The 27916-nt window shown below is 48.9% G+C and overlaps 12 protein-coding genes across 12 annotated transcripts; 4 read left to right on the top strand and 8 right to left on the bottom strand.

Moving 5' to 3' along the window:
• Positions 1-522: 522 nt before the first annotated feature.
• Positions 523-2581, bottom strand: FSST1_001739 (uncharacterized protein; the record flags this gene model as incomplete). Its single annotated transcript, XM_083227660.1, has 2 exons — positions 523-2006; positions 2053-2581. The coding sequence occupies 2 exons, from the start codon at positions 2579-2581 to the stop codon at positions 523-525; spliced, it is 2013 nt and encodes a 670-aa protein (XP_083091921.1).
• Positions 2582-3564: 983 nt separating this feature from the next.
• On the top strand, positions 3565-4395 carry FSST1_001738 (nuclear pore complex component-domain-containing protein; the record flags this gene model as incomplete). The annotated part of the gene is made up of 2 exons (XM_083227659.1): positions 3565-3779; positions 3837-4395. 2 exons carry the CDS (start codon positions 3565-3567, stop codon positions 4393-4395), a joined length of 774 nt encoding a protein of 257 aa, XP_083091920.1.
• A 405-nt stretch (positions 4396-4800) lies between these two features.
• On the bottom strand, positions 4801-6000 carry FSST1_001737 (chaperonin 10-like protein; the record flags this gene model as incomplete). The annotated part of the gene is made up of 3 exons (XM_083227658.1): positions 4801-5385; positions 5442-5891; positions 5947-6000. 3 exons carry the CDS (start codon positions 5998-6000, stop codon positions 4801-4803), a joined length of 1089 nt encoding a protein of 362 aa, XP_083091919.1.
• A 439-nt stretch (positions 6001-6439) lies between these two features.
• FSST1_001736 (uncharacterized protein) lies at positions 6440-8493 on the bottom strand (the record flags this gene model as incomplete). The annotated part of the gene is made up of 7 exons (XM_083227657.1): positions 6440-6668; positions 6720-6816; positions 6864-7120; positions 7172-7230; positions 7284-7522; positions 7969-8002; positions 8401-8493. The coding sequence occupies 7 exons, from the start codon at positions 8491-8493 to the stop codon at positions 6440-6442; spliced, it is 1008 nt and encodes a 335-aa protein (XP_083091918.1).
• Positions 8494-9236: 743 nt separating this feature from the next.
• On the top strand, positions 9237-10286 carry FSST1_001735 (protein GET4; the record flags this gene model as incomplete). The annotated part of the gene is made up of 2 exons (XM_083227655.1): positions 9237-9574; positions 9635-10286. The coding sequence occupies 2 exons, from the start codon at positions 9237-9239 to the stop codon at positions 10284-10286; spliced, it is 990 nt and encodes a 329-aa protein (XP_083091917.1).
• Positions 10287-10383: 97 nt separating this feature from the next.
• Positions 10384-10951, bottom strand: FSST1_001734 (uncharacterized protein; the record flags this gene model as incomplete). The annotated part of the gene is made up of 3 exons (XM_083227654.1): positions 10384-10481; positions 10530-10604; positions 10657-10951. 3 exons carry the CDS (start codon positions 10949-10951, stop codon positions 10384-10386), a joined length of 468 nt encoding a protein of 155 aa, XP_083091916.1.
• Positions 10952-11602: 651 nt separating this feature from the next.
• On the bottom strand, positions 11603-12308 carry FSST1_001733 (UPF0220 family protein; the record flags this gene model as incomplete). The annotated part of the gene is made up of 3 exons (XM_083227653.1): positions 11603-11666; positions 11721-12079; positions 12216-12308. 3 exons carry the CDS (start codon positions 12306-12308, stop codon positions 11603-11605), a joined length of 516 nt encoding a protein of 171 aa, XP_083091915.1.
• Positions 12309-14263: 1955 nt separating this feature from the next.
• FSST1_001732 (uncharacterized protein) lies at positions 14264-15478 on the top strand (the record flags this gene model as incomplete). Its single annotated transcript, XM_083227652.1, has 1 exon — positions 14264-15478. The coding sequence occupies one exon, from the start codon at positions 14264-14266 to the stop codon at positions 15476-15478; it is 1215 nt and encodes a 404-aa protein (XP_083091914.1).
• Positions 15479-16503: 1025 nt separating this feature from the next.
• On the bottom strand, positions 16504-17469 carry FSST1_001731 (uncharacterized protein; the record flags this gene model as incomplete). Its single annotated transcript, XM_083227651.1, has 1 exon — positions 16504-17469. One exon carries the CDS (start codon positions 17467-17469, stop codon positions 16504-16506), a length of 966 nt encoding a protein of 321 aa, XP_083091913.1.
• A 1151-nt stretch (positions 17470-18620) lies between these two features.
• On the bottom strand, positions 18621-19298 carry FSST1_001730 (exosome non-catalytic core subunit CSL4; the record flags this gene model as incomplete). Its single annotated transcript, XM_083227650.1, has 2 exons — positions 18621-18791; positions 18843-19298. 2 exons carry the CDS (start codon positions 19296-19298, stop codon positions 18621-18623), a joined length of 627 nt encoding a protein of 208 aa, XP_083091912.1.
• Positions 19299-21329: 2031 nt separating this feature from the next.
• On the top strand, positions 21330-25865 carry FSST1_001729 (ATP-binding cassette transporter YOR1; the record flags this gene model as incomplete). Its single annotated transcript, XM_083227649.1, has 3 exons — positions 21330-21731; positions 21852-23494; positions 23552-25865. 3 exons carry the CDS (start codon positions 21330-21332, stop codon positions 25863-25865), a joined length of 4359 nt encoding a protein of 1452 aa, XP_083091911.1.
• A 378-nt stretch (positions 25866-26243) lies between these two features.
• On the bottom strand, positions 26244-27790 carry FSST1_001728 (pseudouridine synthase PUS4; the record flags this gene model as incomplete). Its single annotated transcript, XM_083227648.1, has 2 exons — positions 26244-27685; positions 27757-27790. The coding sequence occupies 2 exons, from the start codon at positions 27788-27790 to the stop codon at positions 26244-26246; spliced, it is 1476 nt and encodes a 491-aa protein (XP_083091910.1).
• Between the last annotated feature and the right edge of the window lie 126 nt (positions 27791-27916).

Genomic DNA, 27916 nt, shown 5'->3' with positions numbered 1-27916 from the left:
AGTTTTTTTCTACAGCGCGCCGTCAACGATTAGTCAATTCAGTTCAGGTCCCTGACGTTAGCAAGTCTCTAGTGACCACTCATTGTCTCTGGCTGCATGTGAAACCCCAGCTACTGTAGGTACAACGTGTCACTTCATAACTTCGTTTTCGTATTTGTATTCGCTCAGGTACATACTTTGATCTTCAATCTGACCAAACATTTTGTTCTATTGGTAGTAAACACAAACTATCTAGAGAAAGCAACTGCTTTTCCCCGATTGTCCCTCACCGCATCACATAGACTATGGTATGCATGTTTCTTTAAACGCCATACAAATTATACCCATCGAAACGAAACCCACGGCAAAACGTGTGCGCAAGACGCGACAAGCCAACTCCAATGCCTATAAGCCAAGCCGCGATAGCTCCTGTGAATCGCTAACCATTCGTTTCCTTTCCCATGGAGATACACTGCCAACTTCAACTTCACCCTCTTGGCATTGTATCCTCGGCTGATGTAATCATCTACCTGAATCTGCCGCCTAGTCAATATCGGAGTCTCCCATTACTTCTGTTCGATCTGCGTCGTCCACTTCGTCGTCGTCGTGGAGAACTGTTTGGTCCTCAATCTCGGCGTCGTCCATCGTAACGTCGCCCATAGTCATATCACCAACTGTCATGTCTCCCACTGTGATATCCCCAAGTGTGACATCGCCGTTGAGATCCCCGTTTTGTTTATCTCCATCAATATCATCATCCAAGTCCAGATCCCCGTCGTCTTCTTCAGCCTTTTTCGGCCTGGGCCGTTTGACAGCCGGAATAACACCAAGCTCGTGAGCCTGCGGCCTCCAACGAGCTAGACGTCTTGTTGCCCTTCTCAGAGCAGCAGCGTAAGCACTTACTTCCTCACCAAAATCGTCCTTCTCCTTTGTCAAAAGGCAAAGTCCACCCACACCCTTCTCGCGGAATAATCCTGGAGTCTTATCCCCGTAGGTCAGGTTTCGTGGCAGGGAATTCTCATCATCACTGTCCTCAAATGGATCCTCTTGAGCATTGACCCGTTGATACGCCCTGAATATGGCGCCGTCCTGTCTTCTGAGCTTTCGGCCCTTGTGATGCTGGCGGCGGAGACCTCGATCCAGGATGTACTCAACTCTCTGACTCCGGTTTCGCTCAACAGCTAGTTGGTGTGCCGTGGGGGGCCGAGGTTTCCTGGCAACAACACCTTCGTTAACGTGATGCGCTGGTGACGATGCACCCTCGAAGATCTGGTATTTGAGAGGAGCACCTCTACGACTCGAGTTAAGATTCCGGCCACCAAGCGCTCTTGGTGGCGGTGTCGACCGGGTGCTGTCCATATCGGACTCATGTTTGGATGGCCGTATACGAGGGAGAATTGCAGGGCCTTCGTCGGCGGCAAACGATGGCCGCATTTTGCCTCTCTTTGTGTCCCTCTCATTAAGATAGGCCTGGTCCATTTCTAGAATCTTTGCTCGCATTTTCTGCTTGGTGCGACCGAACTCAATTTCTTCCTCGGTGTCCACGTTCTCCCTGGCTTGTTGTTCTTCGGTCATCCCTATGAGTTGTGGAACTCCTTGATTGGCTACATCCAGCCCGTAATCGACACCAGCGCCGAAAGGATTCTCTTCACAACCTTCTTCCGTGAAATCGGACTCAAGGTAGAACCACATGAGCCATAGGAATGCATTGGCTCGAGACTGGCTTGTTACTTCGGTCTTCATGATCAAATCGTGAAATTCACAGGCTCGTGGGAAATGAAGCTCTTTGATCTTCTGCGCTGCGTTGCACATGACAAAAATAAGATTGACGGGATTTGTGCGCGGTGTGTCTAGCGCCTTGATCTTATCAAGGGAGTTGGGTTCTTCTCGATCATCTGCGCCACCTTTCAAGATAGACTTGAGGCGAGGAGCATCTTGGAGCTGCTTGTAAGCATGAGGATCCTGGCGAGCTTGTAGTGAAGGGATGGCATGATATGTACGTAGCTGAGCTCGCATCTCAGGAAAAACTAATAACATTAGTAGGGGCGATTTGAGGATAACAGCGTTCCTTACAATTTAGAGTTGTGTTCATGCGGCCCATATTGACAAGAAGACACACCATTGCCATGCCCTTCGCAGCCTCTCTGTCGCTGAGAAGCTTATCTCGAAGCACTTTGCTGGTTTTTGAGCTACGAGACATGGTATCGATGTAAAGATCGGCAAAGCATTGTCGCTGAAGCCTCTCAGGTTCATAAGAGTTAGTAAAAACAGTCTTATCGTTATCGAAAACGGCCTTGAGAAAGTCGTATTGAATGTCATCCCTCCAAAGGGGCTCGCCATCCTCCTTTTTCAGATGGCGTATCTTGCCAATTGTTGGTTGGTTTGCTGCATCCTTTTCCTTTTCCTTTTCTTTGTCCTTGCTTTGTGATGCTTTGCTTTTCGCACGGGATGACTTTTCTCGGGGATCAGGAGTGGCATTGCCCATCTGGGTATCGTCGTCCTCGGACATGGCTCGGGAGACAAATGATTTGACTTCGGGCTGAACAGGAGAGCTTGGTAGGTCGAGCTCGGATGTCGCGGCGAGTGAGGCAGGAGACGCCATGGCTGGTGAATGTAGTTCTTACGATTACCAGAAAATGAAGCTATTCGCGATGTAGCGTAGGAAATCGAATTTAAGAATTGGTCACCAGGATGGATCAACGGCGCATCGCGAAAGAATATTTTGTTGAGATAGGAAAGTTCGCCAGGGAGACGTGGAAATTGGTGGGGACTGGTGATGATGATTTAATACCAGATTGCGCGTGCGCAGATTGTTTGCGAATGCGATGGCGATAATGTAGACGATGGAGTTGGGATGGTGTAAGGATATAGAAGATAAAGGAAATCAAAAAGGAAAAGGGCCGTGTTAAATTTCTCAGCTCGAATGATGGTATGGGAAGGAACGATGTTAAGTTTGAGAAGCGAAGTTGCCAGCTGCGCTGCTCTCTGTGCCTTTGCCTTGTCTTGCGTTAGTTTGCCTGGGGCAGCCGATGCGCCCACGAGCCGGGAAGTTGCTGAGGCGCGTCACGGTAGGTAACTGTAGCACTCAGCATTTCACGACCAAGGAACCTAGGTAGGTAGGGAGGTCTGGTGGGGCCAACCTCTAACAAATGAAAACAGGCTAGCAGGTTGTTTGCTCACGCTGTCTGTGGCTTGAGAGATTGGGCTGTGGCGCAGTTTTATATACACCAGGGGTCACCTAAGGTCCGTGCTGGTCGCGCTGCAACAGACAGAGCTAAAAGCTACAGCAGAGCCTAGGCTTTGTGTTTTCATAGCAGGGGAGCCGCTCTCCCTCATCTCTCTGGTCGCAACATCAACAAACCTCATAACTAAGGGAGCAACCGAGCTCACCACGGCTTCGGCCAGAACGATACACATACTAACCAACAGGGACGCTACAGTGGGAGGCATATCGCCATATTCGAGTTGGAGCGAAGTGAAAGAGACTTTGGCCTGTATCTTGCAGAGCGAGCATTCAAGAGCTCCACGGCATTCGACAAGCTACACATAAGAAACCTACATCAGACACCCTCGGCCTGCCTCAAAATGGCCACTCCAGTTCGGACAGCTACCATTACCGGCCCCTCAGTGACCGACAGCCCCGGTACCTGGCGTCACCCGCGACTCAACGAGATTACTAGACGTCGTAATGCGACGACCTTTTCAGAGAAGAATGTGCGTCAGATCGCCTACAATGTTATTGCGCTGCTAGGATTCTGGTCTGCGCAGCTCCTAGCGAAGCTCAACATTGGCTCTCAAGCGTGAGTTGCTGTCTGCTGCTGCCTTTGCAACTTGTCATGACTAACTTGGTTGTTCAGTGTTCCCAGTTCTTTTAGAGTATACTTGGGCTGGGCTTGGTTTATTCTTCAACTCATCCCCTTCATCAACATTGGCATTGCCTGTCTGCCTTTGGTTCGACCGAAAGACGATCTATCCGACATCCCTCTCACATCTGCCCAGCGCCAACTGCTGGGCCTAGATCCTTCGTCGGCAGCGCCAACTCCTGACACCAAGTTCAGCACCCCCCCTCGATACTCTCGCACACCTTCCATCGGCGGTTCAGTCGGAAGCCGAGGAAGTTACAACAGCTCGCCTCTCTCTGGTCGAGGTAGCCCCGTTATTCAAGGGTCCCCATTGGGTAGCCCTCTTTTCCAGAAGAGCACCAACAGCTTCGGTAGCAGCTTCGGCAACAGTTTCAACGGCAGAAGATCTTCTTTCGGATCAACAAGCCCTTTCGCTGCTAGCTCTTCTTCCAATGTCTTCTCCGACCCTACTTCTCCCAGCACTCCGGGTGGTAAGCGAACAAGCGTTGGACTGAACAGCAAATGGTTATACGAGAAGGGACGACGGCCGTCTGGCAGCGCTTGGGGCAAATAACCGGCGATTCTTTTTTTAATGAAAGGGGTGTTTCGGACAAGCATGTTTACGCAGCAGCATTGTAAGCACCGTGGTCTATTAGATAGTCTGTTCTGCATGTACAAGATTTAACTGAGTTGAATGATTGACCCAACGTAGATATATTTAGCAGAGGGTCGGACTGGAGTAATGGAAACTCTTGAATAAATAAATAAATAAGTCAATAAAAAGCTTAATGATCTATCTGCATGATCAGCCAAGGAGAATGCGCGGGGTGAAGCCTTGACGCTGAACGGCAATACTCTATTCGTCCCCATGTCAGAATTTTGGTTTCATAGTAACAAATTAATACTATTCCTAATCAACTCATCGAAACATCAATCTTCGAACCTTCTCGAGTGCAACCATCCTCCTACTACCACTTAGCTACTCTTCAATCTTGACGACTGGACGACCAATTAACACATGAGCTTGGGACTTTGCAATAATGTTTTCTGCCTCTCCCATCGTAAGCAAGCTCAGATGACTTTGAACCCCATGCTCAGTCACAAACTTCATCATCTCTCTAGTTTCCTCCATACTGCAATGAACGACACCCTTAACTACAATCTCTCTCAACACAAGATTCATTGGATCAAACCTGAGTCCGTTTTTTGGGAAGCCAGCTGCGACCAGCACTCCTCTTGGTTGCAATCGATGAGCGGCCCAGTCGTTAACGTCGTCATCGCTGGCACATACAACAGCAGCTTTGAGACCGATCTCGTCCGTGAAATCCGAGACCTTTTGGATCGTTTCTGGATCGTCGTATTTGAGGATAAGATCCGGCTTGAGATGAGAAGGGACCTCTGTTGCGAGCCTCAGCCCTATCTCATGGTTGTCAATGGCTACAACTCGATAACCTCGTGCTTTTGCGAATTGGATACCAAGGACCCCAAGGCCTCCTATTCCAACGATAGCTATAGTTTGGCCTGTTTCCACACTCGCTTGGTTGATGGCGTGCCAAATAGTTGCCTGAAGCATCGTCAGCATGTCCCATTGAGACGATACCAGCTTCGTGTAAGACTTACTCCAGCACACATCAAAGGGGCTGCCTGTTCAAAACTCATACTATTAGGCAAATGAACAAGAGCGCCATGCCATGAAGTCATATACTCGGCGAAGGCTCCGTCACGATGGAGAATACCGCACATGGTTCTGTTGTCACAGAACCTTGGATCAAGAGACTCGATAGCCTGGACTGCCCATTTACACCCCTTGCAATTGCCGCAAGGGTCCATGAAGTTTGTAACTCCTACACGTTCTCCTATATGCCACACTTCTGGCACGTCAGACCCACGGCTGACTATGGTGCCGGCTGGTTCATGAGAACCGATAAACGGCAACGGTACCTGCGTAAGACCCTGATATACTAGTAGATCAGAGTGACAGAAGCCAGCAGTGGCTACACGAATAAGAACCTCATCTGGCTTTGGGGATGGGACTGGGGCATCATCGTGAAGTTTATAACCCTTGTTATACTGGAAATTATTAGGAAATGACACCGAGGTCGCCTTTCACTCATTTGATTATTACCTCAAGTAATCTCAGAGCTTTCATCTTCTGAGGGATAGGGGGCTGGTTTGCCATTGTTGTAATGATTACTGTGCTTATCTTCTGATCTGAGGAAAGAGAATGTTGGTAGAGGGAGGCACTTTTGGGGTGTGGTGATGTTTTATGGTTGGATTTTATCGGAAGGTATTATGTCATCAGACAGAGAATCTTTTGCTGATACAATGTAGAGCTATATGAGACGAATCAATAGTGATCCGTGACCTTCAAATCTGGATAGGTGCTCGAAAAAAATGAGGACTTGGCATACTATCTAGTGCTCACTCTGATCGGTGGCTTGAGGAAAGAGGGGTTGATGTCACGCTGCTCAGCATCTGGACAAGAAATATATTTGCATGTTCGGGGCAAATTGCAATATTGCTCTGGGGCCCATGATGTGCAGATGATAATGATGATATAAGCACATATCCGTAACAATGATTATATATGAATGACATGGTTGTATGACTGTAAATGCTCACAGCTTCGTCATGAAGCCACTATTTTCGTTCTCAAAAATATTGGTAAGTGTTCCAATATGAGGCAGGATCTCAACTGCAAATTCGTCGCCGTGTCTTAGAGCGTCCTTGGGTGTTCTACCCATTCCGACACCCGCAGGAGTACCAGTGACGATAACGGTTCCAGGAGGAAGAGTGGTGCCCTGGGATAGCCAGCTGATAATCTTTGGAACAGAAAAGATGAGATCACTTGGGAACGGTTATTATAGGGACTCGTGTACTTGGGCAAGGGCCACTTACTCAGTTCCACTCTCCTGATACACCTCACCATTCTTAAGACCTCGCATGTGAAGCTTGGAAGGGTCTGGAATCAGCGACTTCAGGACTAATGTAGGGCCTGTAGTTTTATTAGCTAGGCTTTGCTGATCGCTCCAACAAACTTACCAAGAGGGAGAGCTCCATCGAAGCTCTTGGAGAATGACCACTGAGACTGGTTCAGCTGTTGAGTACGGCTGGAAACATCGTTGGCGGCAGTGTATCCGAGAACGTAGTCCAAAGCATCAGCTTCACTAACGTTCTTGGCTGTCTTGCCAATAACAACTGCCAGCTCCGCCTCGTAATCGCCAGACGCGTCTACTTGACTCAGTTTTGGAACAATTCCCTTGGCAGGCCAAGGGTCCACGAGAGATGTGCTGGGCTTCCTATATTCAAGTCAGTTTGGAGTCTATGTAAAGTACCATAAGTCACTATACATAAATATGACCGGGATTAGTGGAGGCTCAAGTCCGCACTCGGCAGCATGCTTTCTGTACTAAGATGAAGGGTCAGTGGGTAAGAACACTGGGAGAGGCGCGTTGCACGTACGTTCAAGCCGACACATCTCACAGTACCAACTTCGTTTTGTGCAAGAGGAGACAAGACGTGGTCAATAGTCTCAGTAGTGCCAGTTGATGATCCTGGAGCCAGAACTGATGAGCCCGACCAGACATCGACAGCAACCTCCTGACCCTTGCGCAAGGCAGCGCCAACGTCAATGTTCCCGTCAGCTGGCTGACCGATGAGGATCTTGGAAGGACTCGATCTCGGAACGAAACGCACAAGGCCTATTGATACTTGTTAGTGCATATGATGCTTTGATAACAGACAGAGATGAATGACTTGCGCTGAAGAGCAGATAAGGCCATGTTTTATATTTTATTACTTGAGATGATTTATAGTCAACTGAACGAACCGAAATCAAAACAAGACATAAACAACATATAGGGGATAATGAGCTCTTTATAATGGTAGAATTTAGTTAACGCCGGCTTCGGCATTCTTCCCCGAATGGCATGTCATGAACAGAGTAGTATCAACAACGTCCGGAACTGGATCCGAGTCGCACTGTTCGTCGTGGCGCTTCGGTCTACTATGAATCGGTTCGGGGCTTCAACGGATTGAACAGGCAGTACATGTCATTGTTAGACATCCAGCAAAGAGATGAAACAGATGAGATACACGAGAAGACATATAAAGACTTTTAAATCGAGTTCTATACCTGCCGTCTTACTTTCATCATCTGCTCGTAAAATGCTCATGAAGGGCTAAAGACTACCTAGTGGGCAGCAGAAAAGTTGACCTCCCAAGTCTAAGAGGGGTATAAAAATAAGTAGTCTAAGGACTATAGTCTAAGGGGCATAAAGTAACCTACTAATTTCGTCTCTTATGATTCCAGCGGCCAACTTTTCTAGTACCCTGATAACTACATATAATTCAAACTAAAGAACGGATTATTTACACAAGGACAAAGTACACTACTGCACTACGTGTCGAATAACATGACATTCAACAAACCTATATAACTCTCGTATATGATGACAGTATCTATCATTAGCTCGAAGACGCAAAAAGGTGCTGCGCGGTCCGGGGATCGAACCCGGGACACTCCTTTTCAGTTTATTTCCCACCACTTGGGGGAGGAGAGTTTTACCACTAAACTAACCGCGCTGCTGGGGCTGTTTGTTTGCTTAGAGAATTGCGCTGAATGCCCAAGTAGGATAGCGAAAGTGAGGTCTTCCCTTGTGTAACTAGACATGTCCAAGGTAAACTAAAGGAGGGGATGTCGAGCTTCTTATACACGTCTAAGTTGATAAGGGTCCACTTGGATGACCTGCTTCAAACATTGTGTCGTGTGGGGCAATGAGACGAACCTTACTGCATTAGTTCTAAACTCTTTCTATCTGCTTACCTACCTACCTACATAGGTACCTAGCTAGGTATCCAGGCAGCCCGGCAATTGGCCTACCTTGATATTGACTTATATAGTAACTCATAGCTACTCAGTCAAGGCATTTAACATGTTCGTAGAGAAGACAAAGGCAATGGCAGTTAATATTCTTCGAGGGTTAATGGCTTGGTTCGGATAAGCGCCCAAGGGTTAACGCATTTAACAACGCATGGTCCTTGATGATACAAGTCGATGATGGAGGAATTAAAGGTTGTAACAAAGGGAGACATCAAACAGGACAAGCCTGTAGCTTTGTCAAAATCATGCAATTGTTCAAAAGAAATGACGAAGTGAGGTCTTTGATAGATAGAGGTTGATGACAAGAGAGATTTATCTCAAAGTTTCTCGAGTCCCAAAAGTGGAACTCTCAGCGGAGCTCAAGGGTAAGCTTGGGTACGTACCTAATTCTGACCAACTACCCCTCTAACACTTCACCCACCTGAGCTGAAACAACCTGGATTCTGTATAAGATATTCTACGTCACTTTCTTTCATCGCATCGCATAGCCAACCTTTAAGCCGCCTCCTACATAAATCTCCAAAGCTTTCAAAATGGCCAGCAAGGTCGACCGTATCGTAGCTCGGCTACAGGCTAAAATCGAAGAGGGCGATTACTACGAGGCTCAGCAACAGACCCGTGTCGCCGCATCTCGCTACATCAAGACCTCCAACTGGCCTGCCGCTATCGACATCCTCTCCAGTGTCTCCCAAGCATTGTTACGTGCTGGTCAGGGTGGTAGTGGAGGTGATCTCTGTGCCATGCTCGTCGACGTCTACAAGCAGGCAGAGCTGAAGCCCGATGCTGATTCCAAGGGCAGACTATTGACTTGTCTGCGACTGTTTGAGGCTGGGGAACCTACAAGGAAGAAGTTCGTGGGCGAGATTGTTGGGTAAGTAGAAAAGCGTCACACAAAAAACGCCGGATGGATAATTCTAATGTCGGAGGACAGATGGTCAGCTAAGTTCGGCGAATACCCTGCCGGAGACCCAGAGCTTCACCACGTCGCCGGATCACTCTACGCCGAAGAACACGACACATACGAGGCCGAGAAACATCTATTACTGGGCACTAAGGACTCGCCCGAGGTTTTGACAAAAATGGAATATACCTGGTACAAGGAGAGTGAGCCTCACCAAGCGGCTCTCTTTGCTGGCCGTGCTGTGCTCCCTTACCTCCTAGTCGGCAATGTGCGAGCCGCCAATACCTGCTACCGCCTTTTCACCAGCTCTCTCTCCAGCGACAACCCGAACCTCGGCGTCCAAGATGTATCCAGCCCTGGTGGTGACATCCGCATCTTCCCAAGCCTCCCCCTCCTCAACTTCCTGGGCTTCCTCCTCCTTGCTATTCAGCGTGGCGCACCAGAACTCTACCGTGCCCTTGTATCTAAGTATGCGACACAAATTAACGAGGCTGGATCATGGGCTGAGGCGCTCGAGATGATTGGAGAGATGTATTTCGGTCTTTCCAAGCCCCGGCAGAGCAACCCTTTGATGGATATGATGAGCGGATTCTTTGGTGGCGGTGGTGGTCAGCCAGAGAAGCCCAAGCGTAAACAGGTTACGCAAAGGCAAGATGCTCCCGCGGCAGAGGGTCTGGACTAGAAAAAGTCCGTCTATAAGGTTGGGAGTGGGGTATACCATATCGTCTTGAGAGGAATACATAGACAGCAGGCGTTGCAAGGTAAACAAAAAGACTTGGCTAGCCACGGTGTTGTTCTTCAGGCTCAAACATCCAGTTATCCTCACTGAGAGCTGCTACTTTCGCTCGTAGACTTGCCCTTACAGCCTCAATGAGTTCTGAATTATGTTAGCGTGATGTGCGTAATGGGTGAGTGTAATGCACACCTTCGGGCTGTTCGTGTACATCATGACGATTTATCTGATGATGCTTAACGGCTTCTGCGAGTCTTTGTCTCTCTTCTATTAAACATGAGCTCTCTTCATCCTACATCTGAGAAGGGGGATTGCATACTTTCACACTCTTGTGCATTATCCAGAGGGAGTTCATCTTCATCGTCCATCATTGGCGTCGGGGGATTTCCAAGCTCAATTTCCCCATTCTTATCGCGAACGACGATCTCAGACGTATCAGACAAGACATCCACGTCTAAATGCAATGTCTCGGCGGACGTGGACGTAGAACCGGCTGTAGGTCGCCGGGTCAACTGGCTCTGGAACAGATTGCGACGGACGCCAGCAGAAGAAGCACCGTTGCGGGTGCGCGAGACACCGTTTCCATTTGTAGTTGCACGGGAGCGATCAGCCATAATGTGCAAGTCGAAGGGATGTGATGCGAAAAGCAGTGTTTCTATCCAAAAGTTGATGTTTATCTTAATGGTCTCCGAGTCAGATGTGAAGCCAAGCCGCCTATTGTTGACTTTGTTTTGTGTGGGGATGCGCCAGGGTGCCTTCGTCTTAGGTAGCCACCAACTTACATCAATTCCGCTGATCAACTCGGCAGTTGCAAATGTCTGCACATAACATAACAAATAAAATCTAGAACACAGAGCTGACTATTGAGATGTCGGTGAATCCAAAGTCCTCAATCATCATATTGATTCCATGACTCAAGGTCCATCTTCTATCACATTGGAGCATGTAATGTTATGAACATGATTTGCATCTCAATAAAAGCCCACCTACTCCGTATTTAACGCTAATTCTAACCCAATCCCAGATTTAAAGGAAAGATACGAAACAACTTCTCAGCACGCCGAGTTTGTTCAGGTATTCCTTCAGTCAATGCTGGTTACTAATTAGTTGCTGCTGAACGGGAAACGACAGCATAGCAACTCATCCTCCCACCAGTATGCTTTAGACTTCTGTTATTAATCGTACATCCAATGCCTAACTCAACCCATCAATGCGCCCTGATGTCGGTTCGACCCCGTTGCCCGACTCGTGGCGATTTATGGTGTTTACAGGGAAAGGTTGTAGGAGTACTCGTCTTCCATGTTCTGGCTGATCCAAAGAACGACAGAACTACGGGAGGTCAGTAAGCATACACAGTATCTTCACGGTAAATGGGAATCTTACCTCACGCCCACCAAAGCGTTGCTGAGCACGTTCTCAATACCCATACCCAACGCAGGCATTGCGACACTTGGGACAATAAACTTGAGAACAAAGACAGTAACACCGCCAGCCATTCCACCAGCTAGGGCTGCAAAGCCAAGGAACAAGACGACTCGAGCTTTCCATGCCACCCCATTTCCACTATAACTGAAGGAATCGGCGCTTAAGCGTTGCTTCTCGACCGAATTGATGATGAGCATGCCCAAGCTGGAGAAGATGAAGGGCAGCCAGTCAACAAACTTGACGTGGATATCGGAGCCGTTGCGTGGAGATTTAGACCAGACGGCGGAGTCGAGCATAATGTAGAAAGCGACGGAGAACTAACAAACCTAGTTAGAATGAATCATACATCATCAATAGCTGGCGCATGTAGTCGCGAAGGATCTTATGGCGACAGTGTAAAGGAAAAGCAGTGCCAAATAGCCAGACTGCGACATGTCAAGAGGCGAGACGTACAATAGCTCCTGCGCCATAGACACCAGCGTTGCGAGCCCAGACGCTGTTAAGCCATTCAGGCCTTCGGAACTTCCAGAGACGCTCTTCCTCCATGTTTATAATTATGAGGTGAAAAAAAGATCCAGGGCTCGAAGGGGATTGGTGCTGCGGATTCGGTTGTCGTTGATCGATGATGAAGTTGGAGCTGGCGATGCTGGAACTGGCGTCTGACAATGACGAGGCTCGCGCGTGGACGGGACCGGCCTTGCTGTAGCGCCGACGTCAAATCACGTGATATATACGTATCTACGGATTCGGCGACGTCGCGAAAGTTGAGAGTGGAGAAGTTTCCTCGCGTGGCTGGACACGATAAACTGCAAAACACAAGAACCCACACGCGGAGCCATACCTAGCAGATCCCCGTCAAGGAGACCATGTCACGTCAATTACCCCGCTGGCGTGTGCGAGGTTTCCTCCGCTCTCATACAGGACCCTGAAAACAACAAATTTTGATGCGTGGAGAAGTAACGAGTATCACCACGATTCTATATACAGCTCGCTATATGCACACAGGGTCTTGTTAGGTGTATTTGACTTTTTGGATATTCAGGGCAGATGTAAGGAACCGAAAACACTGTCTTGTGGCGTCGTTAGATGTTAATGATGATCAAACTCTAATTTGCGAATATTGAATCATGGATCATGGATGAGTTTATTTTACCTTGCATAGTCGTTAGAAACGTCGCTCAACGGTTTCATGTTGCATAATTATCTGCAAGATAAAGCGGCAGAAAGGGTAGCCACAGAAGCCACATCAAGCACGTCCAGATGGGCGAATTCCTACCCTACCAATGGTGGTTGACAACTTGATAGCAAACTGTTGACAGGAAATTCGGCAATTGAACAAACGGCTAACAAGCACAAGCGCAATTGATTGCGCATCATGTGTCAACTTGCACCGACACTATCTTTACGTGGATGATCGTCAACATCCATTCCATATAGCAACCAACCATAGGATCAATAGAAGGAGCACAACGCTGAAGTATCCTTCCAGTTCTAAATGGTCAGCCAGTTGGATCAAAAGGCTGACCACCATGTAAACGTGGCGGACGGTCGTGATGAGTCGTACCAGAGGATATGAAAATAGGCGCTGAAGACGAGATAATTAATGGAAAGCCGTGCCGCAGTAGCCTTCTTTTCAAAGCGACTGCTGTCTCCTGAGCTTTGCAGTTCCAAGCGTTGAATCGAACCAGGCACTATCGAATACGAGCGAATGGGGTCCATCAAGACCAAAGAGTCTAGACCTATTCAATCTTAACCGTCCGTTCTCCGACTGGCTCGTTAAGTGCACTATTCCCCTTTTTCTCTTACTCCTGGTCCCAGACAAACGCCTGGCCCACGCACTGACAAGCAGGCATTTAGGAAGGTGCATTTCACCCCAGTCCCTGCCATTCAGTCGTGCGACCCCGTCTTTCTCTCAGTTCCTCCCCATCCCATCGCTTCAGCCCGATCTTGACTCTATCAAACTCTACCATTAATAATTGCTAACGCGGTTTATGGTAGTGCGTCTCATCCACTCGCTTGGTTACGCACACTCACTCGTTAGCCCATACCGTTATTGCATTCTTTCCCTTTCCTTCTTTTTGTATTGCACTGCACCTTGGCAGAACTGGCACTGGGAAACAGCATTATCGGCTTAATTTAACAGTCCCTCGCTTCCTGCCTTTACTCACCGCGCCCCTTGTTAGGGCAATACACGCGAAATATCCTTTCGAAATACACTCGACGTCTCCTCGTTCTCAGATATCGAGAGAGAAGTATTCTGTTCTTGTCGGGTACTGCCTGTTTTACTGCAAGGGCACGGTTGAGCTAAACCACTACTGAATCTCCCTTTCGCATTCCGGAGCGCCCTCGATATACGTAACTTATCTCAGCCGCCCTTGATCGTCTATCAGTCAGGGGACATTGTTTATTGTTACCGGCTCTTGATAATTCCCGAGGTTCTTCGATATACACGGCATATTCTTTTGAGCAAGTGCTCGACAGACAGACATTCGTAGCCCAGCATGCGACCTACCAACTACCTACCGAGACCAAACCTTTTGGTTTCGGCCTTTGCCTCGATCTCAATCTATGGCGCTGTCGCGATGGCCCAAGACAACAAGGACGACAACAAAGACGATGCTAAGAACAACGACCCCTCTGCTGTGCCGGCCCCCGCTGCTGAACCAACCGACGCGAAGAACAGTGATGCTGCCGAGTCTGCCAAAGAGGCAAGTGACGAAAAGAAGCCCGAGCCTGCTAGCGAAACAAAAGACAGTGCAAAGCCTGCATCAACTCAGGAAACCAAGGATGAAGCACCCTCAAAAACAGAGGAGAAGGACGATGAACCTGCATCTACTGAGGAGGAAGATTCGGCCACAACTGTGACAGGAGAGGGTCCGACAAAAACCGAAGATATTCAATCTAAAATCACGGCTATTGCTGAGACTGGTACCGAAGAAGCCATGCCTACTTTGACAAGGTATAAGCCAATTCCTACTTATCCAGCTCCTTCCGTTCCACCCACAAACAACGCACCTTTTATGCGACACTCGAGTGCCCCCGACGGGACTGTCTTCATCGCCGTCGGGGCGATCCTGGGTGCGCTTGGCCTTGGCATTCTTCTTTGGCGTCTTATTGTTGGCATCCTTCTACATCGATCGGTGGACCGAGCTGCCAAAGCTCAGCACGATGAAACCGCAAAGACAGCTTTTCCTGCACCTCCTGCGCCTTTTTACAAGTATACCGATACCGGCTCTACCATGTCGCTCTCGGCTGGACGTGGTGTACGACGAACTAACAGAGGACCTGTTCTCTCATCGGCCCCTAGTGCCTCTAACTTGTTCTTCTCCCCGACAGCTGCGGCGTCGAACAATGGGCCGGGTAATCGTGGCTCTGCTTTCTTGCCTTCTGGTTTTTATGCCGCCGGCACTAGCTCTCCTGGTGGCCAGCACGATCACAGCATCAGCATGACCAACCTGCGTCCTGATTCTCGAGGCTACTTTGGTACTCCTACGAGGCCCAGCCCCCCCGACTCACCATCATTCCAAGCCCGAAGAGACATCAGCAACTCGACTCTCAATCTGAACCGACCACCAAGTCAGCGTGCCCCCAGCGCTTTCCTTGAAGATCTTCTCGCCGATGATCCTTCAAGTCTGCCGCCTCCTCATATGCCTGGCGCAGCTGCTAGGCGCTCATCGCATGGAAGTGGCTCTCCCGGTGCACATAATCGGGTTTAGATCAACGCCGGCCGATTTGTTTCATTAATGTAGAAGAAGATATATGAACGACACATTAGCGACATGTCCTTAGACATGGGAAGTCGCATCCGATTCATTTTCAACAGTGGCGTCAGGAGAAGAGGTCTTTATCATTGGGGCATGGCTTCTGGATAACCCGATATCATTTCATAACATGATTCATGTAATATTTTGCTCTACACAGCTTTCATCAAGACGTTTGACTTCAGCTACGAGTGGGGCTCGACTTGTCTTGTTCATATACAACTTGGATAGATAGTTAAAGGCATGGTTAATAATACCCCCTACTCGGCGACGTTCGTTTACGTATTTAAAGATCGAATCGATTATATCAGGACAGCCATATGGAGTTTTAAGGTTTTGGTTCATATTCAGGGATTACTTTCTAGCTTCATCTGTACATAGTTTAGCCATAGGACAAATTCATTGTCTATCTAATCATCCAAGGTCAAAGCGGTCGCGTGACTGACATGACCATACGACGTCAGCCGATCACGATACTCATGTATGGTAATTATATTAGCGACATTGTTGCAATTACAAATGCTAGTGCAACGGTGACATGACCAGGCGTAACGGTCGCCCTTGTACGTGCGTCACATAGTACACAGAGGTGTAAAAATAGACTAGGTGAGACGAAGTCATGGCAGAATCACTTTTGTGGCTACCCAATATGAACATGAAACCCCTTTGTGTCTAGCCACATTTATTAACGTACGTGATAATATTCCAGTAGGTTGTGTGTAAAAGCAAAGAGTTCGCCCCTTGATGGGCTATAGGCGAATGATTGCTCCCTTTTGGATTTCCTCCTCGTAACACCAACGCCATTGTACCATGCATTATGCCCAATATCCAACACGACCAAACTCCACGCCCTATATCAACTAGCCCGAACAAGTATGCAGCAACTTCGTTATGCGTTTGTGCCTTTAGATCTATGAGTTGCCTGTATTATCGATAATAGAAGAAAGACGAATGATTGATCTAGTTGTGCACAAGTCCCTTTATTTCCCTGTTGTATCGTCTGATTGCTCTTGTCTGTTGGGCTTATCAGTGGATCGTCTTTCTGAATTCTCATCGGCAGACACGCTGTAGACTGAGTCGTGGTCGTTGTGCTCTGATATTTTCGCCCTTGATCGCTCTCTCTCCTTTCGTTCCTCTTCTTCTTGTTGTCTCTCCAGTGCCTCGATCTCTTTGACTGTTTTCTTGCTTGACTCGACATCTTCTTCGGCCTCAGCCAACATTAATCTCACCCGCTCGATCCGAGACATGGCCCCTTCCAATTTTTCTAACCGTCTTCGCTTCTCCATGTCTCGTCGCTCCAGCTCATCTACCCGTTGTTCCAGCTTAGCGCGTGCTCGTCTTTCTTCAGCGACCATTTTATTCGCTTCCTCAAAAAGAGCAGCGCTAAGTTCTTCGACCTCCTGGCTTGTAGCTGCCACTTTGCCCTCGGCTTCCTTTCGAAGGGACTGTTCTCTGTTCAGAGCCTCGAGAAGGTCTTCAGCTGAGGGCGACGGTGGAGTTTGGTTTTGCACTTGATGTTGTAGGCGGTGCGACTGGCTGCTTAGAGAACGTCGGTTGGCAGGTCGAGAGGGGTTGGGGTTGGTGTCGATGTGAGGAAGGTCGTGAGGTTTGCGTGGTGAGAGGAACGAGGAGAGCCGGCTGGTGCCGCTCTGAAGAAACGACATGCGAGCATTTGTAGGGGTTGCTGGGGCTTGAGGTTTTTGTGTTGTTGTCGAAGGGAGCTGGGCCCTTAGAATAGAGATTTCGTCTTCGTAGTCGGCCCATCGATCCACGGCGGCTGTAGCCTTTTCATTGAGTAGTCGGACCTGGTTTTCGAGGTCTTCGATACGGGCTTGTGCTTCTAGCAGTTGAACTTGGCTATGATCGAGAGGTAAGGAGTAGCCGCAGCCTGGGCAGCACGGCGTGGAATCGGCAGAGAGAGTCGGCGGTGCCATTGTCATGACCATTGTTGCTGACATGGCCGGCGCATAGAAGACGGGATGTACGGATGTAAGTGCTTCGGGTCGAACAGAGATAACGACAGGTCTTGTGAGCAGGTCAAGTGTATAGATCGTTTGTGGGTAATTGCCTATACAGGTAGGGTTAAAAAAACGAAAGATTTGTTTTTCAGAGTTGTATGTAGACGTAGTAGCAAATTTCACGACGACCAAGGGATGAGATATAAACCCAACCTAGTCGAGCTGTTTCAAAGAAAAAAGGTTCCCGATCATGGGTAATAACAAGGGTGGCCGGTCCAAGTGTCCCTATTTTTGTCGCTGAACGAATGCGGGCAGTGGCTTTGACGCCTGCGTGCGATGGTGGGGAGGCGCTTCGGCGGCTGAGCAGGCCTTCTCAGTGGCGCGTTCCTGGTTAATCAGGGTCCATTCAGTGGCAGGGGGTTTTAGAGTTGGAAACCAATCGTGTTTCTTGCCAGACATTGGTACGTGTGTAATTCTTTTGGTCAGATGCATTGACTCTATCCGCCGTGTTGTATCATGTATGGGAAACAGGGGGTTGGCTGTTCTTTATTCTCAGTCGTTTCAGCAGCAAAGCTCAGGAGGAGTCATGTCCAAAGGGTTAACGAGAAACATTGACTACTCCTAGTCTAGAACATATATCTTGTAACAGCTCCCTGCTGAAGTGAATCAGATCGATGCAATTCTCACGTCAGGCACGTTACATCAAATGCAATATATCGAAAAACACTCCTTGAATTTTGATGTTATTAAGTTTACTTTGGGCTTCTAAGTTGATTCTAGCGCATTCCGACTTTTAATGAGGCGGTCCTTGGGCTTAACTCTCATCAGTGGAATTCCTAGATTATCCCATACCCGATTTAGTGTATCGGAGTTGAGCGACCCAGCCAGGCGGATCGTGGCATTTTTGGGCGTTCCTGGTGGGAGTGTCACGCCACGAGACGACCAAGGAACACGATTAGAACTTAGTGGCTGTATCAACATCATGACGCCTTGTTCCCTACAGTAGCAAATCGATCATGTGGGGTATAATTGCTTCGTCGTGGGCAAGCTTGCCCATTTATATTGTGAAACAGGCGAGGTCGCGTGCCCTTGTTGCATTCCAACACAAAGGAAGGCGGTATTCTAACAAAGCAACAAGCTCAGCTAGGCTTTGCGACTTTTCGAGGCTCACTGATGCCTGTTTCGGGGTCTTTGTATTCTTTCCAGCTGATGGGGACCATGTCGTTGCCCGCCTCGCTCGTGGCCAGGATAACACCCAATTCGTTGGATGCCGTTGAGAGGTAGTAGTTGGCCTGGTCACCAAGAGAGATCTAGCACATTGTTAGCATTGGCGGTGGCACGGCAGAATACGAACAACGTACCACTTGCGCTCGTACAATATCACCAGGTTTGAAAGATTCGTAAATCTTGACCTTGTCCTTCTCTGTTGCCCTCACATCCTGCACTCGAATCACACCCTGCCATTCGGTTTGGAGAACAGTGTCGCCCACTTGCTGGATCACCACAATGGCCTGCTTGGGCATAAGACGGAGTACACGCGCAAGGACAATGTTATCGACATCGGGGAGAATCTCGCGCTTACGACCATGGCGGGATACAGAGATGGTGGCAAGCTCTTCTGACGTAGGGGCGGTGATCTTGTTCAGGCGCTTCTGAGGTCCTGGGCCCTTAGCCGCAGGCGTCACAGTGACTTGGCCCAGTAGAGAAGAGACAACATTTCCTTCGTAAACGTGTGTACCGGCGCCGGGCGCAAACTTGGTAACCGGGCCCAAGACCTTGCCAGGCAAGGCGACGGAGGGGATATCGTCGACGGCCATTGCTCTCGGGATTAGATGACGAATTGACCTTTTTTCTTCCTTCTTTTCTTTCGGACTCCGCGCGGAGGAGGATACAGTGCTTGTATAAGCACTAGACGTCAGTCGTCAGCTTGATTATTTACAAAAATCAGAACTGAATAATCCTGGATGACGAATCTCAGCCTTGTAGTTCGGGCTGTTCTAGCTCTAGATTCTTTGCTTGAATTTCTTTCCACATCCCGTCGGAACGGAGTTGGAGTGTGGGGCCGACAGTGCGATCGGTTTGTATTATGTCAGCAGGAATCTTAGGCTTAAGTCCCTGCCGCTAAGTCCGGTTTGTTTTGACTTGACTGTGGCCGAATCGGAGCCGAGCTTTCAAGCCCAGAAAAGTGATTCTTCAATAATGTTATTGGATATTGCATTTCATTCTCGCTTACACGATGTAATAACATGCAGTAGTTCACCTGTTGGCAGATGCGAGAGCGGGGAATGTACCGATAGTCTTGGGGGGGAAACGATCAAATCAGAAACTCTTCGTCATGGCTGTACATATCTCAAAGGTTAACCTCGACGGGCGGTCGGTCACCAGACTCATTAACGAGTGACTTTTATTATGCATGACGAAAAAGGTTATGTTGAGTCGCCACCTGAAAAACTTAAGCCTGAGTTGGTAAGTGAAACGTGTAAAACGGCCCCCGTACAGTAACAGCCACTGCCATGTTGTTGTCAGATTTAACCAGCATAGTCGCATGCTTTTGGTGGATGGACATTCGACATTACATACATGCCGACATCCGTGGTGACAGGATCAAGGTACACAAAGATACCCTGCTCTTTAGATGGCGATAACATGGTTCATATAAGCCACAACCTTTAGAACTGGCTCCAACGTCCATGACCACTGTACTATTGCAGTCGGCATGAGAAAAGAGGTCTATTACGCAGATGTCTTTTGCCTGTTGAAGTTGAACCTTTAGAGCTCCAAGCTGGTCACCAGCGGGATCTCCACACCTGCACACTTGACAGAAATCGACTAATGAGAAGAGTCTTCGTTTTCGCTAAACTGTTCGAGTTCCCAAGGGGGAAGCTATGCTGGTCATAGCTTATCCGTATACGCGGACTGGATCTTGAAGGAGTTCAGTTCAGCGCGAGAGGCCGAACCGAACAGTACAGTACGATACATTATCCATCATGTTATTATTGACGAACCGAGCCACTTTTCGGCTCAGTTTTTCTTTTCTTTTTCGTCTCAATTCTACTCTGTCATATGGGTCACTGTTGTTCACTCAGACAAGTTCTCAAAGTTTGCTCATCATGAGTCTGTCATGATCGTCATCGACAAAACAAAAGCGAATCCCGATCCTACTTGTCTCCCTAGCAAGGGAAAAGGTTCCGACCCCCCTGGTGCTGACTCCGCGTGGTAGGCATCAATCCATCTTTGTTTGCCGTAGTCCGAGTCTGTTGCGAATCGGATTAATAAAGTCCTCGGGCGGTCTGTATTGTTATATGCTGCTTTGTAATCCTTTTAGATCTTTTGCTTGCCTTGCCTTTACAGTCAACAATACACTAAGGACTAGGACTAGGTCCGTACGGATAGATCAGTCCAGTCCGCTTTTTGCTAATGCAGCCACGCCCACCCACACCCATTGGACGGATTCTTTTGCAACTGTCATATTGACCTGGTTCTATTACTGTACTTCTCTAATCCCTTTTGTTGGATCTCTTCTTCTTCTTCTCTTTAATTCTCCATCTTCTTCTTGAATCTTCCTCTCTGGTTCATCCTTTCATCTCGCCAAGATCTACCCGTGAGATCCATCGCCTAGCCCTTTCGTCCTCGATAATCCTTTTCGAGGTTGTATCGCGCCGTTGGCACGAAGGTCTTTTGTTTCCGTTTCAATCTCGATGTTTTTTTGGTGTCATTAATATTGTGACTATTCCGTAACAAACTTGACATTAACTGTGGACCGAGACAAGAAAGATACCATTGGGCTCAATTCTGTGTATACAGTCGTTGGCCTTGGAGAGGTTATAAGAGGCTGACGCACCGCGAATATGCCAGACCCAGTGAATAAGGGGCTTCAGCCTTCTGATACTCAAGCTGCTCCTCTCGCCCTGACCAATTTCGAACGGTCTGGTGACTCAGATGAAGATCGAATAAAAGAGTTTGAAGAGAAGGACAGTGGAGGAAGAAGGCAATCCCAAGAAGTCAATGAAAAAAACGAATCACGATTGGCAGACCTCGAAGAAGTCAACACTGGTGCATCTGAAGCACAAACAATTTCGCGGGCGACATCAGGCCCAAAGGACCCCCCAAAGAAGTCATGGCACAAGAAACTTAACCCTCTCCGCTGGGGCTCACCACCTCCAATCCCCGAAAAGTCAGTAAAGAGTCGGGAACACGAAGCAGGCTTCCTCAGCAAGTTGACGTTCCAATGGATGAGTCCTCTAATGCATGTAAGTCGAAATATTCCCATGTTTCACTTTGGATGGCGATCGTGACAGATCTGCAAGCCACCAATATCTGACCGCGGCGCGGCCCGTCTTATGTCGATTATGCTGACGAGATATTCTTAGGCTGGTTATCGAAGACCCCTGGAGGCGAATGACATATGGACAGTCAATCCCGATAGGTCAGTCGAGCCTCTAACTCAGAAAATGAAAGAGTCGTTCCAGAGACGAGTCGAAAATGGTGAAAAGAACCCTCTGTTTTGGGCTATGCACGAAACCTTCAAGGTCGAGTTTTGGACCGGCGGTGCATGTGCTCTCTACACCAGCATCATACAAGTCATCAGTCCCTTCACGCTTCGATACCTAATTCAATTCGCTTCCGATGCCTATGTAGCGAACCAGACCGGCGGGCCTCCGCCCCATATCGGCAAAGGTATAGGTTTGGCCATCGGTATCACCCTGATGCAAATCAGTCAGAGTCTGGGGACCAACCATTATATCTACCGAGGTATGACAGTGGGTGGTCAGAGCAGAGGAATTTTGATTGGCCTCATCTACGAAAAGTCGCTGGTTATCTCTGGCCGCGCTAAGGCTGAGGGTGCTTTGCAGAGCAATGTTCGTGACGCAGAAGACGATGTTCAAGCCAAGAAGAAGGCAAAGAAGGCAAAGAAAGCCAAACCAGATGCTTCAGATGGTACTGGTTGGGGTAACGGCCGAATCACTGCCTTGCAAAGTGTCGATACCTACCGTGTCGATCAAGCTTCTGCTCTCTTCCATATGGTATGGACATCCCCGATCTTGTGTCTGCTCACGTTGGCACTTCTTCTCGTCAACATCACCTATAGCGCCTTGGCTGGTTACGGTTTGTTGGTCATCGGTATGCCTTTCCTGACAAGGGCGATCCGGAGCCTGTTCCATCGACGACGAGCGATCAACCTCATCACCGATCAACGTGTTTCTCTCACCCAGGAAATCTTGCAGTCGGTTCGCTTTGTCAAGTACTTTGGTTGGGAAAAGGCCTTCTTGGGACGTCTCGGAGATCTCAGAAACAAGGAGATCCACGCCATCCAGATCTTGCTCGCCATCAGAAACGCCCTTAACGCTGTTAGCATGTCGCTGCCCATTTTCGCCTCCATGCTTTCCTTCATCTGTTATTCCCTGACGCACAATGGACTCACGGCTGCTGAAGTCTTTTCTTCGTTGGCTTTGTTCAATGGCCTTCGAATCCCCTTGAACTTGTTGCCGATGGTCTTGGGCCAGGTAATTGACGCTTGGGGATCCGTTCAGAGAATTGAGGAGTTCCTGCTTCAGGAAGAGACGGTTGAAGACATGATATTTGACACGAAGGGAGATGATGCGATTCGACTTGAGGATGCTTCGTTCACTTGGGAGAAGTCTCACAAGGAGGAGGCTGGTAAGGACGAGAAGGGCAAGAAGGAAAAGGACAAACGCGCTCCTCCCCAGGTTGAGTCTTCTGGCGATGATACAAGCACTCTTGTCGAGGAGCGGGAGCCCTTCAAGCTTCAGGATCTCAACTTTGACGTGAAAAGGAACGAGCTTGTTGCTGTCATTGGTTCAGTGGGTAGCGGAAAGAGTTCCCTCCTGTCTGCCCTGGCTGGAGATATGCGAAAGACAAACGGCCAAGTCACCTTCGGCTCATCCAGAGCGTTCTGTCCCCAATATGCTTGGATCCAAAACACCACTCTCAAGAACAACATTATATTTGGCAAGGATATAGACAAGGCGTGGTACAACAAGGTCATTCAAGCGTAAGTTTCTGACCTGCATTCTACCAGTTGTTTATTGTTGTTAACCTCACTATGCAGTTGTGCTCTTCAAGCAGATATCGATATGCTTCCTAATGGTGATTTGACTGAAATCGGAGAACGTGGTATCACCATCTCTGGTGGTCAGAAGCAGCGTCTCAACATTGCTCGAGCCATCTACTTCGATGCTGACATTGTACTCATGGACGACCCTCTCAGCGCTGTTGACGCCCACGTTGGACGCCACATCTTCGACAATGCCATTCTCGGCCTTCTCAAGGACAAATGTCGTATCTTGGCCACTCATCAGCTCTGGGTCCTGAGCAGATGCGATCGCATCATCTGGATGGAGCACGGAAAGATTCAAGCTATTGACACTTTTGAGAACCTCATGAGAGACCACAAGGGATTTCAGACACTAATGGAGACTACCGCCATCGAAGAGAAGCGTGAAGAGGTTGAGAAGCCTATTGACGGCGATGAACCGACTGCGGATGAGAAGAAGACGAAGAAAAAGAAGAAGGGCGCTGCTCTGATGACTCAAGAAGAAAGGGCCAGTGCTAGTGTTTCGTGGTCCGTCTACGCTGCCTACATCAAGGCATCTGGCTCGATCTTGAACGCTCCACTAGTATTGTTCCTTCTCATTATATCTCAAGGAGCCAACATCGTCACGAGTCTATGGCTGTCATACTGGACTTCGGACAAGTTTAACCTGTCAACGGGTGTATACATCGCCATTTACGCAGCACTGGGTGTTGTACAGGCTATTCTGATGTTTGCCTTTTCTGTCGTCTTATCCATCCTCGGTACAAAGTCAAGTAAAGTCATGCTTCGAATCGCTGTGACTCGTGTTTTGCGAGCACCCATGTCTTTTTTTGACACGACGCCCCTTGGACGCATTACGAATCGCTTCTCTAGAGACGTTGATGTTATGGATAACAACCTCTCGGATGCGCTTCGTATGTTCTTACTTACCATGGGTATGATCACGTCTGTCTTCATTCTTATTATTGCGTTCTATTACTATTTCGTCATTGCTCTGGTTCCTCTCTACGTTGCATTCGTCATCGCGGCTATCTACTATCGTGCATCAGCCCGAGAGGTTAAACGTTTCGAGTCTGTTCTTCGATCACACGTCTTTGCCAAGTTCGGAGAGGGTCTTACTGGCGTGGCGTCCATCAGAGCTTACGGGCTCCAGAATCGCTTCATCAATGAGTTGCGCGAGTCTATCGACGACATGAACGGTGCATACTACATCACTTTTGCCAATCAGAGATGGCTGTCAATGCGGATTGATCTTATTGGTGTACTTCTCGTCTTTGTTACAGCCATCCTGGTCGTTACTTCACGTTTCTCCATCAACCCTTCTATTGGTGGTCTAGTCTTGAGTTACATCCTGTCGATCGTGGGTATGATGCAGTTTTCGGTCCGTCAGCTTGCCGAAGTTGAGAATGCCATGAACGCCGTTGAAAGACTCTATTACTACGGCACTGAACTTGAGGAGGAGGCTCCCTCCCATACGGTCGAAGTACGCAAGTCATGGCCCGAGAGGGGCGAGATTGTCTTTGACAACGTTGAGATGCGATATCGAGCAGGCCTCCCGTTGGTTCTCTCAGGATTAACAATGCATGTCAAGGGTGGCGAGCGTATTGGTATCGTCGGGCGCACTGGTGCTGGAAAGAGCTCTATCATGAGCACGCTCTTCCGTCTGGTCGAGATATCAGGTGGCAAAATTACCATCGATGGACTCGATATCTCCACACTTGGTCTTCATGATCTTCGATCTCGTCTCGCTATCATCCCGCAAGATCCTACCCTATTCCGAGGAACTGTTCGCAGCAACCTAGATCCTTTCAACGAACACACCGACCTAGAGCTTTGGTACGCGCTTCGCAAGGCAGATCTTGTCCCTGCCGACGCCGAAACACCCGAGGACGCTCGCCGCACAAACGACCCTTCACGTATCCACCTCGACACAGCCGTTGAAGAGGATGGCCTCAACTTCTCGCTCGGCCAACGACAACTCATGGCTCTTGCGAGAGCTCTTGTCCGAGGTGCCCAGATCATCGTCTGTGACGAAGCCACCTCCTCAGTCGATATGGAAACAGACGACAAGATCCAGGCTACCATGGCGGTTGGCTTCCGAGGCAAGACATTATTGTGTATTGCTCACCGACTGCGCACCATCATTGGCTACGATCGCATCTGTGTCATGGATGCAGGGCGCATCGCTGAGTTGGATACGCCATTGCAGCTTTGGAAACAGGGAGGCATCTTTCGCAGCATGTGTGATCGTAGTGGTATCAGAATGGAAGATATTCACGGCGCAAGGGAGGAACTCGGTAGTGCGATAGGAGAGTCGAGTGGGCAGTAAAATATTGGCAACCTTGGGTTGAGCAAAAAGCGATGTTCAACGAGGCCGGATGCATTTTTTAAACATAGGATTGAGTTACTTAGGATAAATTCATAATCACATCTACCAAGAAGAATTGTTCTGTGGAGTAAAGTTCATATATATTCTTTTAGGTCCATAAAACCAACAACGCCTGAATGATACATGCCGCTCCCAAAAACCTCTAGCCTAGCCACCCATCAGTTGATGTTGGTGGCTCTCTCACGGTCGTGCTATATATACACTAAACTTAATCGACCTTTTCGCATGTAAACTATCCTAGCGGACATGAACGGCCGTGCTCCTCGTTCTATACCTGTTCGTCAAGTCTTGTCTTTCACATCAAGTCGTACTCATAGCTCAGTCTTCGATGCCGTTCCATGACTTCTCATCATCGGAGCGTTTCCCGGCGTCTGGCTTGACATCCCCTTTGGGCTCCTTCACGGGCTTGGAGTCTTGCTTGGATTCAAGAGCTACCACCTTGCGGCGTGGTGACCCTGTCCCGTTGGGGGATTCCGACCGTCGCCGCTTCTCGCCCTTATTGTTCTGTTGTTTGTCATGCTCCCCTGTAGGAGAGCCAGGACCCTTGGTCTCTTTCTTCTGGGACTTCACTGAGGGGCCGGCTGGACCTCGAGAGCCGGCTCCCAAGCCATTGTTCCACCTCTCAAGCATACCGGCGACCTTCGAGCCCCAGACCTCTTCACCCTTGGCGAGGTCCTCATACTCGAGACAATTCTCACTGCCAATCTCAAAATCGCTCTGGCGGGTTCGGGAAAGCTCTGCCATGAGACCAGCTGAGTCGAGCTTGGCGCCTAGATCGTGGCAGAAACTTCTGACGTAGAAACCAGATGTGACTGTCAGTCGCACCTTGCAAGCTGGAGGGCCTTTATCGCTCCATGGAGGTGGAGTGCTCGAGTCGGGTGCGTCGGGAACCAGGTTATGTCCCTTATTGGAGTAGTTTGGCTGTGGTAGCTTTCCTAGAGCGCCCGACATCATAGGAGACTCCTTTGGCTTTCGCGATTTCTTTGAAGGCGCATCCTTGATAAGAGCATCCTGACGCTCTTCAAAATTGCGCTTGAACGATTCATGCGCCGCTATCGCTTTGATGTCCTGCTGCTTCTCCTCGGGACTCAACGGCTTATTGCTTTCCTGTTGCTTCTTGACCCTCCAGACCTGTTCCGCCAGGTTGCGCTCCGCAGCCTCGGCCTCTTCAGTAGGCCATCGGTGGTTGTGCTGTCCGGGCTCGTACCACTCCACCATTTCAATGTCTCTGACCTCGACTTCTCTGCCTTCGATCTGTCGAGGGATGGGCTTGCCTTCACGCGCATACTCGTAGAGGGGCTTTCCGTTCATCTTCAGCGCAGAGAACAGCGGCGGGATCTGAGTCTGACGGCCACGGAAGGAGGCAATCTCCTTCTCGACTTTTTCGCGAGTGATGTGTTCATAGGGCCGCTTGGTAAGGATGCGACCAACTCTGTCGTAGCTATCCGTAGCGGCGCCAAACACAACGGTGGTTTCGTATGTCTTGGTGCATTCGAGGAAATTGGGCAGTGCCTTTGTTGCAGATCCTATGCCCAGGATGAGAACTCCGGTAGCGAGAGGATCGAGAGTTCCTCCATGACCAATCTTGACTTGGGAAGCCTTCTTAAGAGCCTTGCGACGGGCGGGCTGCCCGCCATTCTCGTTCATGCGCTTTGCGACTTCTGATTCGATCAATGGCTTGAAAAACTCGGAAGGGTTGAAAGCCTGCTGGCATTCGCGAATGACTTGGGCTGAGCTTTGACCGCAAGGTTTGTTGATGGCTGGATAGGAGCAATCGCATTAATATCATTGATTCCATGAATGATCAGATCAACCCAGAGCAATCACATACCAAATACGCCCTCCCGGATAGAACCCGTGGCCATCCTAAGATACCTTTTTGGGAGGCGCATATAAGCGCTTCCAGTAACAGAATAGAACAGACAGTGAAGAAAAAGATGAAGGGAAAGAAGTAAGTAATGTGTGAAGATGCGGTGGAGCTGGTTAAAAAG

This window comes from Fusarium sambucinum, chromosome IV (genome assembly GCF_050947815.1).
Source record: "Fusarium sambucinum isolate potato_lamoka chromosome IV, whole genome shotgun sequence".
NCBI lineage: Eukaryota > Fungi > Ascomycota > Sordariomycetes > Hypocreales > Nectriaceae > Fusarium > Fusarium sambucinum.
This window is presented reverse-complemented; position numbering and strand designations above follow the sequence as displayed.